The sequence below is a fragment of the Nicotiana tomentosiformis genome, chromosome 12, assembly GCF_000390325.3.
Source record: "Nicotiana tomentosiformis chromosome 12, ASM39032v3, whole genome shotgun sequence".
In the NCBI taxonomy this organism is placed as follows: domain Eukaryota; kingdom Viridiplantae; phylum Streptophyta; class Magnoliopsida; order Solanales; family Solanaceae; genus Nicotiana; species Nicotiana tomentosiformis.
In genome coordinates, this window is record NC_090823.1 from 131,647,385 (window position 1) to 131,663,911 (window position 16,527).

Below are 16,527 nucleotides of genomic sequence, written 5' to 3' on the forward strand. Positions count from 1 at the left end.
ATTCACGATCGGAGAGAGAGTGTTACTTCGGGTATCACCCATGAAGGGTGTAATGAGGTTCGGGAAGAAGGGCAAGTTAAGCCCTAGGTATATCAGACCTTTTGAGATTCTAGAGAGAGTGGGAGAGGTGGCTTACAAGCTTGCATTTCCACCTAGTTTAGCAGTTGTTCATCCGGTATTCCATGTGTCCATTCTTCGAAAGTATCACAGTGATCCGTCCCATGTGTTAGATTTTAGCTTTGCCCAGTTGGACAAGGATTTGACTTACGAGGAGGAGCCGGAGGCAATTCTATCCCGGCAAGTTTGCCAGTTGAGATCAAAGAGTTACCCTTCAGTTCGAGTGCATTGGAGAGGTCAGCCTATTGAGGCAGCTACTTGGGAGTCCGAGTGCGATATGCAGAGTAGATATCCCCACCTTTTCACCAGCCCAGGTACTTTTCTATGTCCGTTCGAGGACATACGGTTGTTTTAGAGATGGAGAATGTGATGACCCAAAAGGTCATCTTATGTTTTAGAACTCGAATCTGCGCTCTTAAGCCTTCAAAAGTCTCATTTTTACCCTCCTCGATTTACATGCGTAGTCCGGGCATGTTTCCGGAAAGCTTTTATGGTGAAAACTAATGAAAATATAAATTTTTGCCTTAAAAGTAGATTTTAATTGAATTCAGTCAATATTTTTGGTAAACGGTCCCGGATCCGTATTTTGATGGTCCCTGTGCATTCGTATCGAATTTTGGGACCTGGGCGTATGCCCGGAATCGAATTCGGAGGTCCCTAGCTTGAGTTATGAATTTTGGATGAAAATTAAAAGTGTGAAAACTAATTATTTTTAAGAATTGATTGATGTTTGGCATTGTGAGTACCGGGTATGTATTTTGGTTCCGGAGCCCAGTACAGGTTCATTATGATATTTAAAACTTGTCTATGAAATTTGGTGAGAAACGAAGTTGATTTGACGTGATTCGGACCTTCGGTTGAGAAAATAGTAACTTTAAAGTGTTCTTGAGAATTTCATTTGATTTGGTGCTAAATTTAGAGTTCTATGTGTTATTTTGGTGATTTGATCGTGCGAGCAGGTCCGTATGATATTTTTAGACTTGTGTGCATGTTTGGTTTGGAGCCCCGAGGGCTCGGGTGAGTTTCGAATAGGCCACGGGATGTTTTGGACTTGGGAAAAATCTGGTTTTCTGCTGATTCTGGTGTCTGGCGTATCCTTCTTCGCGTTCGCGAAGGTCCTCTCGCGAACGCGAAGAGTAAACTGATGAATATGAGACTTCTTCTTCGCGAACAGGAAGGCCTGGTCGTGAACGCGAAGTGATTGGGGATTTACCCTTCGCGAACGCGACCGGCTTAACGCGAAGCATTTGGGGACCTGGGGGGGTTGGTCGTTCCTTCATCGCGAACGCGAGCAATGTCTTGCGAATGCGAAGGCCAGGGGGGAGTAACCATCATGAACGCGAGCTGGGTCTCGCGAACAGAAAAGCTTGGCAGCCAGAACCCTTCGCGAATGCGACAGTGGCCACGCGAATGCGACAGTGGCCTCGCGAACGCGATGCACATTGTCGCCCAATGCATAAAACAAAATCAAACACGGGTTTAAGCCATTTTTCAACATTTTTCAAGAACCAAATGGGTAGATGCGATTTGCAAGAGTCATTTTCCTCCCCAAAGCATTGGTAAGGGATTCTAAACTATTTTCTTTCAATTACCCATTACATTTCTTGAATTATCAACCTAAAATCTAGAGTTTTCATGGTAGAATTAGGGGTTAGGGTAGAAACTAGGTATTTTGAAAATTTGGGGATTTAGACATTGATTTGAGGTCGGATTCCAAAATCAATTACATATCCGGGCTCGGGGGTGAATGGGTAAATAGATTTTGGTCCGAACCTCAGATTTTGACCAAGCGGGCCCGGGGTTGATTTTCGACTTTTTGAAGGAAAATTTGAAAAATTTAATTTATGCAATATAATTGATTCCTTTAGCAATATTTGATATTATTGAGTCATTTTTGAATAGATACGAGTGGTTTGGAGGTGAATTCTAGAGAAAAAGCTGTGATTGAGAATTAAGTGACTTTCGGAGCAAGGTAAGTGTCGTGTCTAACTTTGGCTTGAGGGAATAAGTATTATGTGTTCATTTGCTACGTGTTTGGTTGTTAAATATGATGTATAGGTGAGGTTACGAGCATCTATGCGTCGTTGTTGAGTCATAGCATGCGAGTGAAATTCTATTCTTGTCTATTTTGTAGCCATAAATTCTACTATCCATGCTTAGTGGGTTATTTAAAATGTTGGGTGACTTATATCTGGTTTCACTCAGATTTGGTAACTTTTGAATATTGATTCAAGGTTGAGGTTACATTGTGCTATTGATTATGGGTAAAATACTGGTTTCTTTGTGATACTCCTATCTATCCGTTGTTATTGATTCTGTGATTTGTGAGGAGGAGTATAAAGCACAAAGGATGATGTCATGCATGTATTATTTATATTGTGAAGAAGATTGTAAAAGCACGAAGGGTAATTTCATGTATATTATGAGAGGTTTAAAAGCACGAAGGGTGATGCCGTGCCGTTTTATTTATTTATTTGCTGAGGTTGAGAGTAAAAGCACGAAGGGTGATGTCGTGTCATTCTATTTATTTATTTGGTGAGGCTGAGAGTAAAAGCACGAAGGGTGATGCCGTGTCGTTCTATTTATTTATTTGGTGAGGTTGAGAGTAAAAGCACTAAGGGTGATGACGTGCATTTTTCCTTTGCTGTTTTATTTGCTCAATTCGTTTAAGGATTTTCGGCTTAATTTTGTCTTTTCATTATCCTCACTCTTTATATTGTATTCCCCCACTGTATGTCCCCTTCCCATTATTTCTACGTTATTTCTTTATTCACTGTTGTTGCCACTAGCATGATTATACTGTTCAGGTTATATGTGGGTGTCTTGTCCTAGCCTCGTCACTACTTCACCTAGGTTAGGCTTGACACTTACCAGTACATGGGGTCGGTTGTACTGATGCTGCACTCTGTACTTTCTGTGCAGATTTTGGCACCGGCTCAGGTTGATCGAGATTTTGCTATTGGTCTGTTGTCCGGAGACTTAAGGTAGATCTGTCGGCGTTCACAGACCTTGAATTCCCTGTCTACCTTTTATGATCTACTATTTTCTTTCATTCAGACAAATGTATTTCTTTCAGATTATTACTTGTAGTAAATTCTAGAATACTCGTGAATTGTGACTCAAGATCTGAGTGGTAGTAATTAATACAGTTTTATAATATTCCGCACTTATTATATTTCACCTTAGTTAATTATTGTTATTTACTGAATGGAAATAAAAAATCGGTTTAATGATTCTCTAACATTGGCTTGCCTAGCAAGTGAAATGTTAGGTGCCATCACGGTCCCGTTAGTGGGAATATTTGAGTCGTGACAAGTTTGTATCAGAGCACTAGGTTGCCTAGGTCTCACAATTCACGAGCAAGCTTAGTAGAGTCTGGAAGATCGGTACAGAGACGTCTGTGCATATCTTCCAGAGGCTATGAAGTTTAAGAACAAGTTTCACTTCTATTCTTCTCTATCGTGTGATTTTGCTTTCTCAATACTGATTGAACTCCTCTACTCTTATTCTCTCGCAGATGGCGAGAATACGTACCACTTCCTCAGCTGAGAAGCAGCCAGAGCCTTCAGTGGCAGTACCTACGCAGGGCAGAGGTCGAGGCCGTGCCAGAGGCCGAGGCAGGGGCAGGGCTCAGCCTAGAGCCCGAGCAGTATCCCCAGCAGTGGAGCCTCAGATAGAGCTTGACGAGGAGGTTCCAGCCCAGACTGTTCCTACCGGACCAGCTCAGGTTCCGGAGGAGTTCATTGCCACCCGAGTACTTTAGGACACTTTGGTCCATTTGGTGGGCCTTATGGAGAGTGTGGCCCAGACTAGCGCATTTCCCATGGCACCAGCAGTCTCTTAAGCTGGAGGAGGAGCCCAGACTCCCACTACTCCCACTTCGAAGCAGATAGCTCCCCAGTATCAGGCTCCAGCAGCTCAGCCAGTCGTATTAGTTCAGTCGGTTATTACGGCACAGGTCGGAGAAGGGCTAGCTATGTCTTCTAAAGCTTTATGGAGATTGGACAGGTTTATCAAACTCTTCCCAGTTCACTTCAATGGTGCTCTTTCAGAGGATCCCCAGGAGTATCTTGACAGTTGTCACGAGGTTCTATGGAACATGGGTATAGTGGAGACCAATGGGGTCAATTTTGCTGCATTTCAGATGACTAGTTCCGCTAAGAAATGGTGGAGAGATTACTTGTTGACCAGACCAGCTGGGTCGCCTGCTCTTACTTGGGACCAGTTCTCTCAACTCTTAATGGAGAAGTTTTTGCCTATCACATTCATAGAGGAGCGTCGCCGCCAGTTTGAGCGTCTCCAGCAGGGCAGTATGACTGTTACTCAGTATGAGACCCGTTTTGTGGATTTGGCCCGCCATGCTATTCTTCTGCTTCCCACCGAGAGAGAGAGAGAGAGAGAGAGAGAGAGAGAGAGAGAGAGAGAGAGAGAGAGAGAGAGAGAGAGAGTGAGGAGGTTTATTGATGGACTTGCTCAGCCTATCAGATTACAGATGGCTAAGGAGACTGGGAGTGAGATTTCTTTTCAAACGGCTGCTAATGTCATCAAACGAGTCGAGATGGTTCTTACTAAGGGAGGTTAGGGGTCTAACAAGAGACCTCGTCATTTCGGTGAGTTTAGCGGTGCTTCATATAGAGGCATGAGTACTTTTGGTAAAGGCCATCCTCCCAGGCCGTTTCATTCAGCGCTCTAGGCATCCCACGGTGCCTCAGGTGGTCGTGGCCCTCAGATGCATTATTCTGACCAGCTAGCCTACGGTGCATCACCAGCTCCTAATAGTGCACCTTCACTCCAGAGTTATCAGGGTCAGCAGTCACAGCAGCCGAGGTTATGTTAGACTTGTGGTGATCCGAGGCACATTGCTAGATTTTGCCTTCGAACAACGCCCATCTCACAACACCAGTGGGGGATGCTATTATTGTAGATCGTGTTTACCGTTCGTGTGTGGTCACCATTGGGAGTTTTGAGACTCGTGTAGACCTTCTACTTCTCGACATGGTTGATTTTAATGTCATACTGGGTATGGATTGGCTGTCACCTTATCATGCTATATTAGATTGTCACACCAAGACGGTAACCTTAGCCTTGTAGGGGTTGCCTCGATTAGAGTGTAGAGAGAATTTTGGTCATTCTGCCAGCAGGGTTATCTCTTATGTGAAGGCTCGATATATGGTCGAGAAGGGATGTCTAGCTTATTTGGCTTATGTCCGCGATTCTAGTGCGGAGGTTCCTTCCATGGATTCAGTGCCGGTTGTTCGTGAGTTTCCAGAGGTGTTTCCTGCAGACCTGCCGGGGATGCCACTCGATAGGGATATTGATTTCTGCATTGATTTGGCTCCGGGCACTCAGCCCATTTCCATTCCGTCATACTGCATGGCCTCTCCAGAGTTGAAAGAATTAAAGGAGAAGTTGCAAGATTTGCTTGATAAAGGCTTCATTAGACCTAGTGTCTCGCCCTGGGGTGCACCTATGTTGTTTGTGAAGAAGAAAGATGGATCGATGAGGATATGTATAGATTATCGGCAGTTGAACAAAGTCACCATCAAGAACAAGTATCCATTGTCGAGGATTGATGATTTATTTGATCAGCTTTAGGGTGCCAAGGTGTTTTAAAAGTTTGATTTGAGATCTGGCTACCATTAGTTGAGGATTAGGGCATCTGATGTTCCTAAGACTGCTTTTCGGACTCGGTATAGGCATTATGAGTTTCTAGTGATGTCATTTGGGATGACAAATGCCCCAGCTGCATTCATGGATTTGATGAACTGGGTGTTCTAGCCTCACTTGGATTCCTTTGTGATTGTATTTATTGATGATATCTTGATCTACTCTCACAGTCGAGAGTAGCATGAGCGGCACCTTCGGATCGTTCTTTAGACCCTAAGAGACAACCAGTTATATGCTAAGTTCTCAAAATACGAGTTTTGGTTGAGTTCAGTTGCTTTCTTGGGTCACGTTATATCAGCAGAGGGTATTCAGGTGGATCCTAAGAAGATTGAGGTAGTTCAGAACTGGCCTAGACCCACATCAGCTATAGAGATCCGTAGTTTCCTGGGTTTGGCGGGCTATTACCGTCAATTTGTGGAGGGGTTTTCATCCATAGCAGCCCCGTTGACCAGATTGACCCAGAAGGGTACCCCATTCAGGTGGTCAGATGAGTGTGAAGCGAGCTTTCAGAAGCTCAAGACATCTTTGACTACGACACCAGTATTGGTGTTACTCACAGGTTCAGGATCTTATATAGTATATTGTGACACATCTCGTATTGGTCTGGGTGCGGTGTTGATGCAGGGTGGCAGGGTTATTGCATATGCTTCGCGACAGCTGAAGGTTCAAGAGAAGAATTACCTTGTTCATGATCTAGAGCTGGCAGCCATTGTTCACGCGCTGAAGATTTGGAGGCACTATCTTTACGGCGTGCCATGTGAGGTATTCATTGATCATCAGAGCTTGCAGTAATTGTTCAAGAAGAAGCAACTCGATTTGAGGCAGAGGAGGTGGATGGAGCTATTGAAAGACTATGATATCACCATATTGTATTATCCAGGAAAGGCCATTGTGGTAGCCGATGCTTTGAGTAGAAAGTCAGTCAGTATGGGTAGCATTGCATATATTCCAGTTGGTGAGAGACCGCTTGCATTGGATGCTCAGGCCTTGGCCAACCAGTTCATGAGGTTGGATGTTTCTGAGCCCAGCCGTGTCCTAGCTTGTATATTTGCTCGGTCTTCTTTGTTTGAGCGCATCAGAGGTCGGCAGGATGACGATCCTCATTTACTTGTCCTTAAAGACAGAGTGCGGCACGATGGTGTCAAGCAGGTTACTGTTGGAGATGACAGAGTTTTGAGGATGCAGGGTCATATTTGTGTGCCTAATGTGGATGGACTTCGTTAGTTGATCCTTGAAGAGGCTCACAGTTCTCGGTATTCTATTCACCCGGGAGCTGCCAAGATGTACCAGGACTTGAGGCAGTATTATTGGTGGAGGCGAATGAAGAAGGACATAGTTGCCTATGTATCTCGGTGCCTAAATTGCCAGCAGGTAAAGTGTGAGCATCAGAGACCTGGTGGTTTACTTCAGAGGTTAGAGATTCCTGAGTGGAAGTGGGAGCGTATCACTATGGATTTTGTTGTTGGCCTCCCACAGACTCAGAGGAAGTTCTATGCAGTTTGGGTCATTGTGGAAATACTGACTAAGTCAGCGCACTTCATTCCTGTGGCAGTTACCTATTCCTCGGAGTGGTTAGCAGATATTTATATTCTTGAGAACGTCCGTCTTCACGGTGTGCCCATGTCTAGCATTTCTGATCGAGGTACGCAGTTTACCTCACACTTTTGGAGGGCAGTACAACGTGAGTTGGGTACGTGGGTTGAGTTGAGCACAACATTCCATCCTCACACGGACGGGCAGTCCGAGCGTACTATTCAGATCTTGGAGGATATGCTCCGCTCTTGTGTCATCATCTTTGGAGGTTCTGGGGATCAGTTCTTGCCCCTTGCAGAGTTCGCCTATAACAGTAGCTACCAGTCGAGCATTCAGATGGCTCCATAAGAGGCATTATATGGTAGGCGGTGCCGATCGCCAGTTGGGTGGTTTGAGCCGGGAGAGGCTCGGTTGTTTGGCACAGACTTAGTACAGGATGCCTTGGATAAGGTCAAGATTATTCAGGATCGACTTCGCACAGCTCAGTCCAGGCAAAAGAGTTATGTCGACCGTAGAGTTCGTGATATTGCATTCACGGTCGGAGAGAGAGTGTTACTTCGGGTATCACCCATGAAGGGTGTAATGAGGTTCGGGAAGAAGGGCAAGTTGAGCCCTAGGTATATCAGACTTTTTGAGATTCTGGAGAGAGTGGGAGAGGTGGCTTACAGGCTTGCGTTGCCACCTAGTTTAGCAGTTGTTCAACGGTTGTTTTAGAGGTGGAGAATATGATGACCCAAAAGGTCATCTTATGTTTTAGAACTCGAATCTGTGCTCTTAAGCCTTCAAAAGTTTCATTTTTACCCTCCTCGATTTACGTGCGGTCCGGGCATGTTTCCGGAAAGATTTTATGTTGAAAACTAATGAAAATAAGAATTTTTACCTTAAAAGTTAATTTTAGTTGACTTCAATCAATATTTTTAGTAAACGGGCCCGGATCCGTATTTTTACGGTCCCGGTGGGTTCGTATCGAATTATGGGATCTGGGCGTATGCCTAGAATCGAATTTGGAGGTCCCTAGCTTGAGTTATGAATTTTTGATGAAAATTAAAAGTCTGAATATTAATTATTTTTAAGAATTGATTGATGTTTGGCATTGTGAGTACCAGGTACGTATTTTGGTTCCGGATCCCGGTACAGGTTCATTATGATATTTAATACTTGTCTGTGAAATTTGGTGAGAAACGGAGTTGATTTGACGTGATTCGGACCTTCAGTTGAGAAAATAGTAACTTTAAAGTGTTCTTGAGAATTTCATTTGATTTGGTGCTAGATTTAGAGTTCTAGGTGTTATTTTGGCGATTTGATCGCACGAGAAGGTCTGTATGATGTTTTTAGACTTGTGTGCATGTTTGGTTTGGAGCCCCGAGGGCTCAGGTGAGTTTCGGATAGGCCACGGGATGTTTTAGACTTGGGAAAATCTGGTTTTCTGCAGATTCTGGTGTCTGGCGTATCTTTCTTCGCATTCCCAAAGGTCCTCTCGTGAACGCGAAGAGTAAGCTGAAGAGGCTGAGTCGCGAACGCGAAGTGATGGGGTATTTACCCTTCGCGAACGCGATCAGCTTAACGCGAACGCAAAGCATTTGGGGACCTGGGGGAGAGGGGTTGGTCGTTCCTTCATCGCGAACGCGAGCAATGTCTTGCGAACGCGAAGGCCAGGGGGGGAGTAACCATCACGAATGCGAGATGGGTCTCGCGAATGCCAAGGCTTGGCAACCAGTACCCTTCGCGAACGTCACAGTGGCCTCGCGAACGCGATGCACATTGTCGCCCAGTGCATAATATAGAATCAAATACGAGTTTAAGCCATTTCTTCAACAGTTTTCAAGAACCAAACAGGTAGAGGCGATTTTCAAGAGTCATTTTCCTCCCCAAAGCATTGGTAAGTGATTCTAAATTATTTTTTTTCAATTATCCATTACATTTCTTGAATTATCAACCTAAAATCTAGAGTTTTCATGGTAGAATTAGGGGTAAGGGTAGAAACTAGGGATTTCGGAAATTTGGGAATTTAGACCTCGATTTGAGGTCGGATTCCAAAATCAATTTCATATCCGGGCTCGGGGGTGAATGAGTAAATGGATTTTGGTCCGAACCTCGATTTTGACCAAGTGGGCCCGGGGTTGATTTTTGACTTTTTGGAGGAAAATTTGAGAAATTTAATTTATGCAATATAATTGATTCCTTTAGCAATATTTGATATTATTGAGTCATTTTTGAATAGATACGAGTGGTTTGGAGGTGAATTCTAGAGAAAAAGCTGTGATTGAGAATTAAGTGGCTTTCGGAGCAAGGTAAGTGTCGTGTCTAACTTTGGCTTGAGGGAATAGGTATTATGTGTTCATTTGCTACGTGTTTGGTTATTAAATACGATGTATAGGTGAGGTTACAAGCATCTATGCGTCGTTGTCGAGTCATAGCATGCGAGTGAAATTCTATTCTTGTCTATTTTGTAGCCTTAAATTCTACTATCCATGCTTAGCGGGTTATTTAAAATGTTGGGTGACTTATATCTGGTTTCGCTGAGATTTGGTAACTTTCGAATATTGATTCAAGGTTGAGGTTACATTATACTATTGATTATGGGTAAAATACTTGTTTCTTTGTGATACTCCTATCTATCCGTTATTATTGATTATGTGATTTGTGAGGAAGAGTGTAAAGAACGAAGGGTGATATCGTGCATGCATTATTTATATTGTGAGGAAGAGTGTAAAAGCACGAAGGGTGATGCTGTGCCGTTCTATTTATTTATTTAGTGAGGCTGAGAGTAAAAGCACGATGGTGATGTCGTGCCGTTCTATTTATTTATTTGGTGAGGTTGAGAGTAAAAGCACGAAGGTTGATGCCGTCCAGTTTTCTTTGCTGTTTTATTTGCTTAATTCGTTTAAGGATTTTCGGCTTAATTATGTCTTTTCATTATTATCACTCTTTATATTGTATTCCCCCACTGTATGTCCCTTTCCCATTATTTCTACGTTATTTCTTTATTCACTGTTGTTGCCACTAGCATGATTACACTGTTTAGGTTATATGTGGGTGTCTTATCATAGTCTCGTCACTACTTCGCCGAGGTTAGGCTCGACACTTACCAGTACATGGGGTCAGTTGTACTGATGCTGCACTCTGCATTTTCTGTGCAGATTCTGGCACTAGCTCAGGTTGATTGAGATTTTGCTATTGGTCCGATGTCCGGAGACTCAAGGTAGATCTGTCGGCGTTCACAGACCTTGAAGTCCACGTCTACCTTTTATGTCCTACTGTTTTCTTTCATTCAGACAGTTGTATTTCTTTTAGACTATTACTTATAGTAAATTCTAGAATGCTCGTGAATTGTGACTCCAGATCCGGGTGGTAGTAATTAATACAGTTTTATAATATTTCGCACTTATTATATTTCACCTTAGTTAATTATTGTTATTTACTGAATGGAAATAAGGAATTGGTTTAATGATTCTCTAACGTTGGCTTGCCTAGCAAGTGAAATGTTAGGCGCCATCACGATCACGCCGATGAGAATTTTCGGGTCGTGAAATGAGTAGAACGTGAAATCACTTGAGCATTTTAAATACATAGCAATTTTCTAAAATTTAGGAATATGGGTAAGATAACTGTTACGGATTTTTATTATGAATGTAAATATGTAACTGCTAGAAATGTTAATCAAGTGATACTTCTATGACTTTGTAAAAGCATTTAATATATTGCACAATTATATTTTTTCTTCGCTCATATTGACCCAATCCATTTTAGTTCAAATAATTTTTGAGCGTAATGACCCGCTTAATTACTGACTCAACCTATTTTAACTTGCTCAAAATCGACCCAACCCGTCCATTTGACACAGCTCAAGAATTCTGTTGTTATTGAAGTTCACCTCTCTTTAGATTTTATCTTTCTTTCTTAAAAAATTAGAGATGTGGTCTCAACCATCTATTCTTCTTTTTATCTTTTTTCTTTTCCCTTTTTGTGAGGGTGTGTAGAAAATGAGAGTTGACAAATGGAAAAGGGTGGTTGGAATTAATATGGAACATGAACCACTGACTTTAATTAATTTCTTGATACTACTGATGTTGAGCAGAGGCATACTCGGAATTTTTACGTGTCACGAGTACAATATTCTGTTCAACCAATAAATGTTTTTAGTGTTCAAGGTGCCATGTGCTTTAGATGAACTATTTTCAAGATATATATATATACATAAATAAATTTTTTACCGATTCTTACAGAATTCATGACCCCTCACTTTAACATATAGGTCTGCCGTTCACATTTTAAAAATAAGTTTTTACTCGGTTCCGTACAATGACATGAAAGTGAAACACATGGACGTTGGGTTCCACAAGATGATCTTCAATATATAGTTCATTTCCTTTCATACATTAGAGTTTTATAGACTTTAATTAGTTGCTACATGACCCAACTCCACCTGCCAAAGAAACCAATAATGCTACTCTTTCCTTTGTCACGACCTTTGAGTATAGGCAAAATGTAAGACACTATTCCGAGACAATAAGTTAAAATTAAATGTAAATAATATAGATAATTTTAAAAGAGGAAGACGTACAGTGTCACTCTCTTAGGGCTATTATTGAGGACTACAATTATTTGTTGGAAATCAACAAGGCTACTATTATACATATTTGGAGGGGAGCAAATAATATGTAGACTTTTTGGCGAATGAAGGTCACAAATAGGGGTAACAAACGAGCGGGTCAGGTCGGATATGAGCGGATCGATGCAAAAACGGAATTATCCAACCCGACCAATATTTAATACGGAAAAAAACGGATTAACCCGCGGATAATATAGATATCCATATTATTCATGGCTTCTTGAATATGATCATTTTAGGAGAATTCCTAGTCTCTTAAACTTGAGGAACCCCCAATTTGATGTTTTACAAATATAAAAGTTAAACTCATTAATTATCCGTTGAATATCTATTTTCTAAACGAATAATATCGTTCTTATTCATATTTGACTCGTTTTTAAAAAATTCATTAACCAGCCTATTTTTTAAAGAATAATATGCTTTCCTAGTCTCTTCTCCTGGCAAATTAAAGCCATGTAGCTTACGAATGGTTTTAAGTAATTTATTTTCCAATGTACCAAAAAGAATAATTTTTTAAATACTTTGAATAGATATTTTAAAATAGTGAGTGCATGCACACTCTTGATCGGATCTACCTCTGAAACTTGGCTTAAATGATATGCATACATAAGTTGGATGATTAGCAAATTAATTACTGATGGACATAATTTGTCTATACTGTAAGTGTAATGAAATTTTTTAACACTATCAATACAATTTAACTTGCTAAAAAAAATTACCTATTTTATTTTGCAGATTACTAATTACACATATTATGGTAGGCATACTTAGTACCTGCAATAACTTTCAAGTGATCTAATAAGGGTAAAAGGATGGTACAGTACTTACTTTGTAACTAAAACTTGTGCAACAAAGAGTTAGAGGCAGATTCAGAATTTAAATTTAATAGGTTCAATTTTTAAAAAATTTAGTATTACACTCATTATACTGTTAATATTATAGGTTCAAATCTAATGTTTATTAAAATTTTAATTAGTTTTACATATAAATTCATACTCCATATAAAAAATTATGAATTCAGTTGAACTCGTAACCATAATGCTTGAGATTGAGATGATAGCAATTCCATGACTTGTAATACTTTAAAAAGTAATATTCCTTTTCGAATTTTTGCATACTTCATTGCAACAACTACTTTCCTTTTAAGAGACTTGTAATAATTTAGTTAGTATTTCGTGTCCAACTTGTACGTAATTTATAACACGATATGACAACAAGTACCTTTGGCAGCTAATAAATAATGATCCAATTCCCATACCAATATAACTCTACCCAAAACTGGATTTTTAGAATTTTGCAATATCTTTTTTCTATGGCAACTTAGCAAGTGGTTGAGATTCAGGACCCAATAGAATAATATGTAGTTGAAATAGATAGCTACCCAATACGTATAGAAATTTAGCTTTACATTCAAAGAGTAATTTAATATGTATATGTATGTGTTATGTGTCTTCTCATTTCTTTATGTACTAGATTTAGAATACGTGCGTTGCGTCAATAATAAAACATTTATTAAAAACCATATAAATACCTATTAATAGGATTAAAGCAGTAATTGAGGTATAATTTAATCAAAAAAGCAAAGATAGAGTAAAATTATGAACTAAATATTAAATGTTGTGCCAGAAAAATTTGCTCCTCATTTAAAATAAAATTGGAATTAAAAAAAAAAAACAAACAGCTGGAGCTTCCTAAATTTCATTTCACCTATAGACTAATTCAAAAACTATCATGCTATAAGAACTGTCTGACAATTGACAAAAATATACTAACATATTAATCAAGGTGCTTGGTCCTGTCGTTACCCTTGAAAAATAAAAGAATAAAAAATTTCAACTCAAATTTAATCAACTGCGCTCCTTAATCAACAAAAAAGAATAAAATAAAAGAAATAAGGGTTAATTTAATCCACAGTCATCATACATATTGCAATAAAAATTTCCAACTCAAATTTTTTCGAAAAGAATTTGTGAATGAAAACAGGGGCGGCCCAACCTAAAGCAAGTGAAACACTTGCTTTAGGCCCCAAATATTTAAAGGCCCCAAAATTACTAATATTGTTTTATATATAGTAGTATATTATTTATATAATTATCTTTTATTATTGATAAATTTATTTCTTTATTGTCATATTAATTTTTAATAACTCGATTTCTTCCTCTAATTAATATAACTAAAATAGTTTTCTGTCAATCTTATTTTATTTTTTTTACTTAATTATATTTCTCTATTCATTAGTTGGTCACGTAACTATATCTAATAATCTAACTTATTATTTATTTTCCTAACATAAATTATACTCTCTCCGTCCCAATTTGTATGAAAGTATTTGACTGGATATGGATTTTATGAAATAAAGGAAGGCTTTTGAAACTTGTAATTTTAAATAAATCATAAAAGTTTTTGGGCTAGAAATCATCTCATTAATGGTAAAAAGAAAAATCTAAAGTTGAATTGTTACCAAATATAGAAAGGGACTTACTAAAAAAAGGAGTCACTTATGTTTTCTGGGTTCTCCCATTTCAGTTGTGATGCAATTAACGTTAAATTCATTTAATTTTCTGTATTTATAAAATTAAGTTCTCATTTTTTTTAATTACACATCCTCACTTGTCTAATTTTTTTTTAAAACGATGTTCATTAAATTTTATATATATATATATTAAGGCCTTTTATTAAGATTTTGCTTTAGGCCTCCGATGAGGTTGGGCCGCCCCTGAATGAAAACTAGGAAGAGAAACAATAGAAGAATAGATACATAAAAGAAGAAAGGTTAGGACCGGAAATACAAACATACCCATATCATTCAAAATTAACACTACTTAAATACAACCACATACAATGATAGTGATGATATAGATTTGACATTATTTCTGATTTTTTGGCACATCAGAAAAAATATCAAAATCGTTGGCCTCAGCCCTCAGGAAAGACTAATATTCGTGCTTGACGAAATATTGATAAAGACACATAAAATTGATCACTAACCTAAATATCTAATTTTATGCAAATTACCTTAAACATATTAATTAATTAATTGACGATGGAATAATCATTAAAAGATACTGAATACTTATGTAGTCCTACTTATATATTAAATAAGAAAATACATATAATTATTCTAGCTATATATGTCATATAGGAGTGCTAAAATAAAAATAAACTTATGTATAAATAAAAAATAAGGAAAAGTCGCATATGTATAGGAAAATATCAAACTTCTGTACGACAAAGTTGTCACGACCCAAAATCTAACTAGCCGTGATGGCACCTAACCTCACTCGCTAGGTAAGCCAAATAACAATAATCCGATTCAATTAATATTTAACTGACTCTAATACACTCCCCAAGGACTGGTAGTACAAATCAAAAGCTTCTAAGATTTGAATTTACAAAGCTGGTGTGAAATAAAATACATCATCTGTTTGAAAGATACATGAACAAATTAATAAGTCTAAAGCTACCAAACAAGAGGCAGTTGTGACTGGATCGCAGGTACATCTTCAATGCTAGCTCCCGCCATGCATGGCAACATCAACATCCTAAATCAGTACGCAATGTGCAGTAGTGTAGTATGAGTACAACCGAACCCATGTACTCAATAAGTAACAAACCTAACCTTAGGTTGAAAGTAGTGACGAGCTTGTACCAAGGTCAGAGTCCATACCCATATCCAGTAACATCTCATAACAATAAAATTGAGGCAACACAAAAAATAACTCAATAATAAAATGCTCAGCTCGTTCACAGTTCCGGAAAAATAAACATTTTCTTTTCAAGTATAATAGTAAAACTCAATTGTTTTCACTGAAATCACCAAAATATGAGTAAGTCCGAAAACTATGATTTTTCCCAAAAAAGCTTTCTTCCACAATAGGAAATATCATTTTCAAATGGCATAAGGAAAATACATCTCTATGCGTACATGTCAATGTGCATACCAATGCTATACAACATAGTGATAAAACTATATGCATACTCTCAGAGTATCAATTCACTCAGTCCTCCCAGTCACTTAATCCTCTCAGTCACTCAATCCTCCCAATCACTCAATACTTACAGTCACTCATGCCTCACAGTCACTCAATCCTGCCAAATCACTCGGCACTCGCACTCAATAGGTACTTGCGCTCACTGGGGGTGTGTACAGACTCCGAAGGAGCTCCTTAAGCCCAAGCACTATAATCTGCACGGACAACTCACATGCTATAGTATCAATATTTGAATCCGTACGGGAAACTCACGTGCTATATTAAGCCAATATGGCCTGCTGCGGCGTGCAACCCGATCCCATAATAATAAAGTAAATAAAACCAATATGGCCTGCTGCGACGTGCAGCCCGATCCCATAAGTATCCTCACAATCAGGCCCTCGGCCTCACTCAGTCATCAATCTCTCCAGTCTCTCGGGCTCACAATGTCATGAAACTAGTCCAAAATGATGATATGATGAATTAATAAATAGCAACAGTGACTAAGAGATGATATGAAATGAATGAACATGACTGAGTATGAAATTTTATTTTAAACAAATAATTCACAGCAATATGACCTCCGTGGGTCTCAATAATATTGGCACATAGCCTCAGCATAATTTT

At 39.2% G+C, this 16,527-nt stretch overlaps 1 protein-coding gene across 1 annotated transcript; it reads left to right on the plus strand.

The window, feature by feature from the left end:
• Positions 1-6,618: 6,618 nt before the first annotated feature.
• Positions 6,619-10,480, plus strand: LOC138903412 (uncharacterized). The gene is made up of 3 exons (XM_070191386.1): positions 6,619-6,970; positions 7,337-7,426; positions 10,458-10,480. Exons 1-3 carry the CDS (start codon positions 6,619-6,621, stop codon positions 10,478-10,480), a joined length of 465 nt encoding a protein of 154 aa, XP_070047487.1.
• The last annotated feature ends 6,047 nt before the right edge of the window (positions 10,481-16,527 follow it).

Bases quoted from the DNA above. Each gene is read 5' to 3' on its own strand.
- LOC138903412 (XM_070191386.1), top strand. From the start codon at position 6,619: ATGGAGCTATTGAAAGACTATGATATCACCATATTGTATTATCCAGGA. The intron at 6,971-7,336 runs GTCATATTTGTG...TTCCTGTGGCAG, and splicing joins CAGAGTTTTGAGGATGCAGG to TTACCTATTCCTCGGAGTGG. The intron at 7,427-10,457 runs GTACGCAGTTTA...TTTTCTGTGCAG, and splicing joins GTCTAGCATTTCTGATCGAG to ATTCTGGCACTAGCTCAGGT.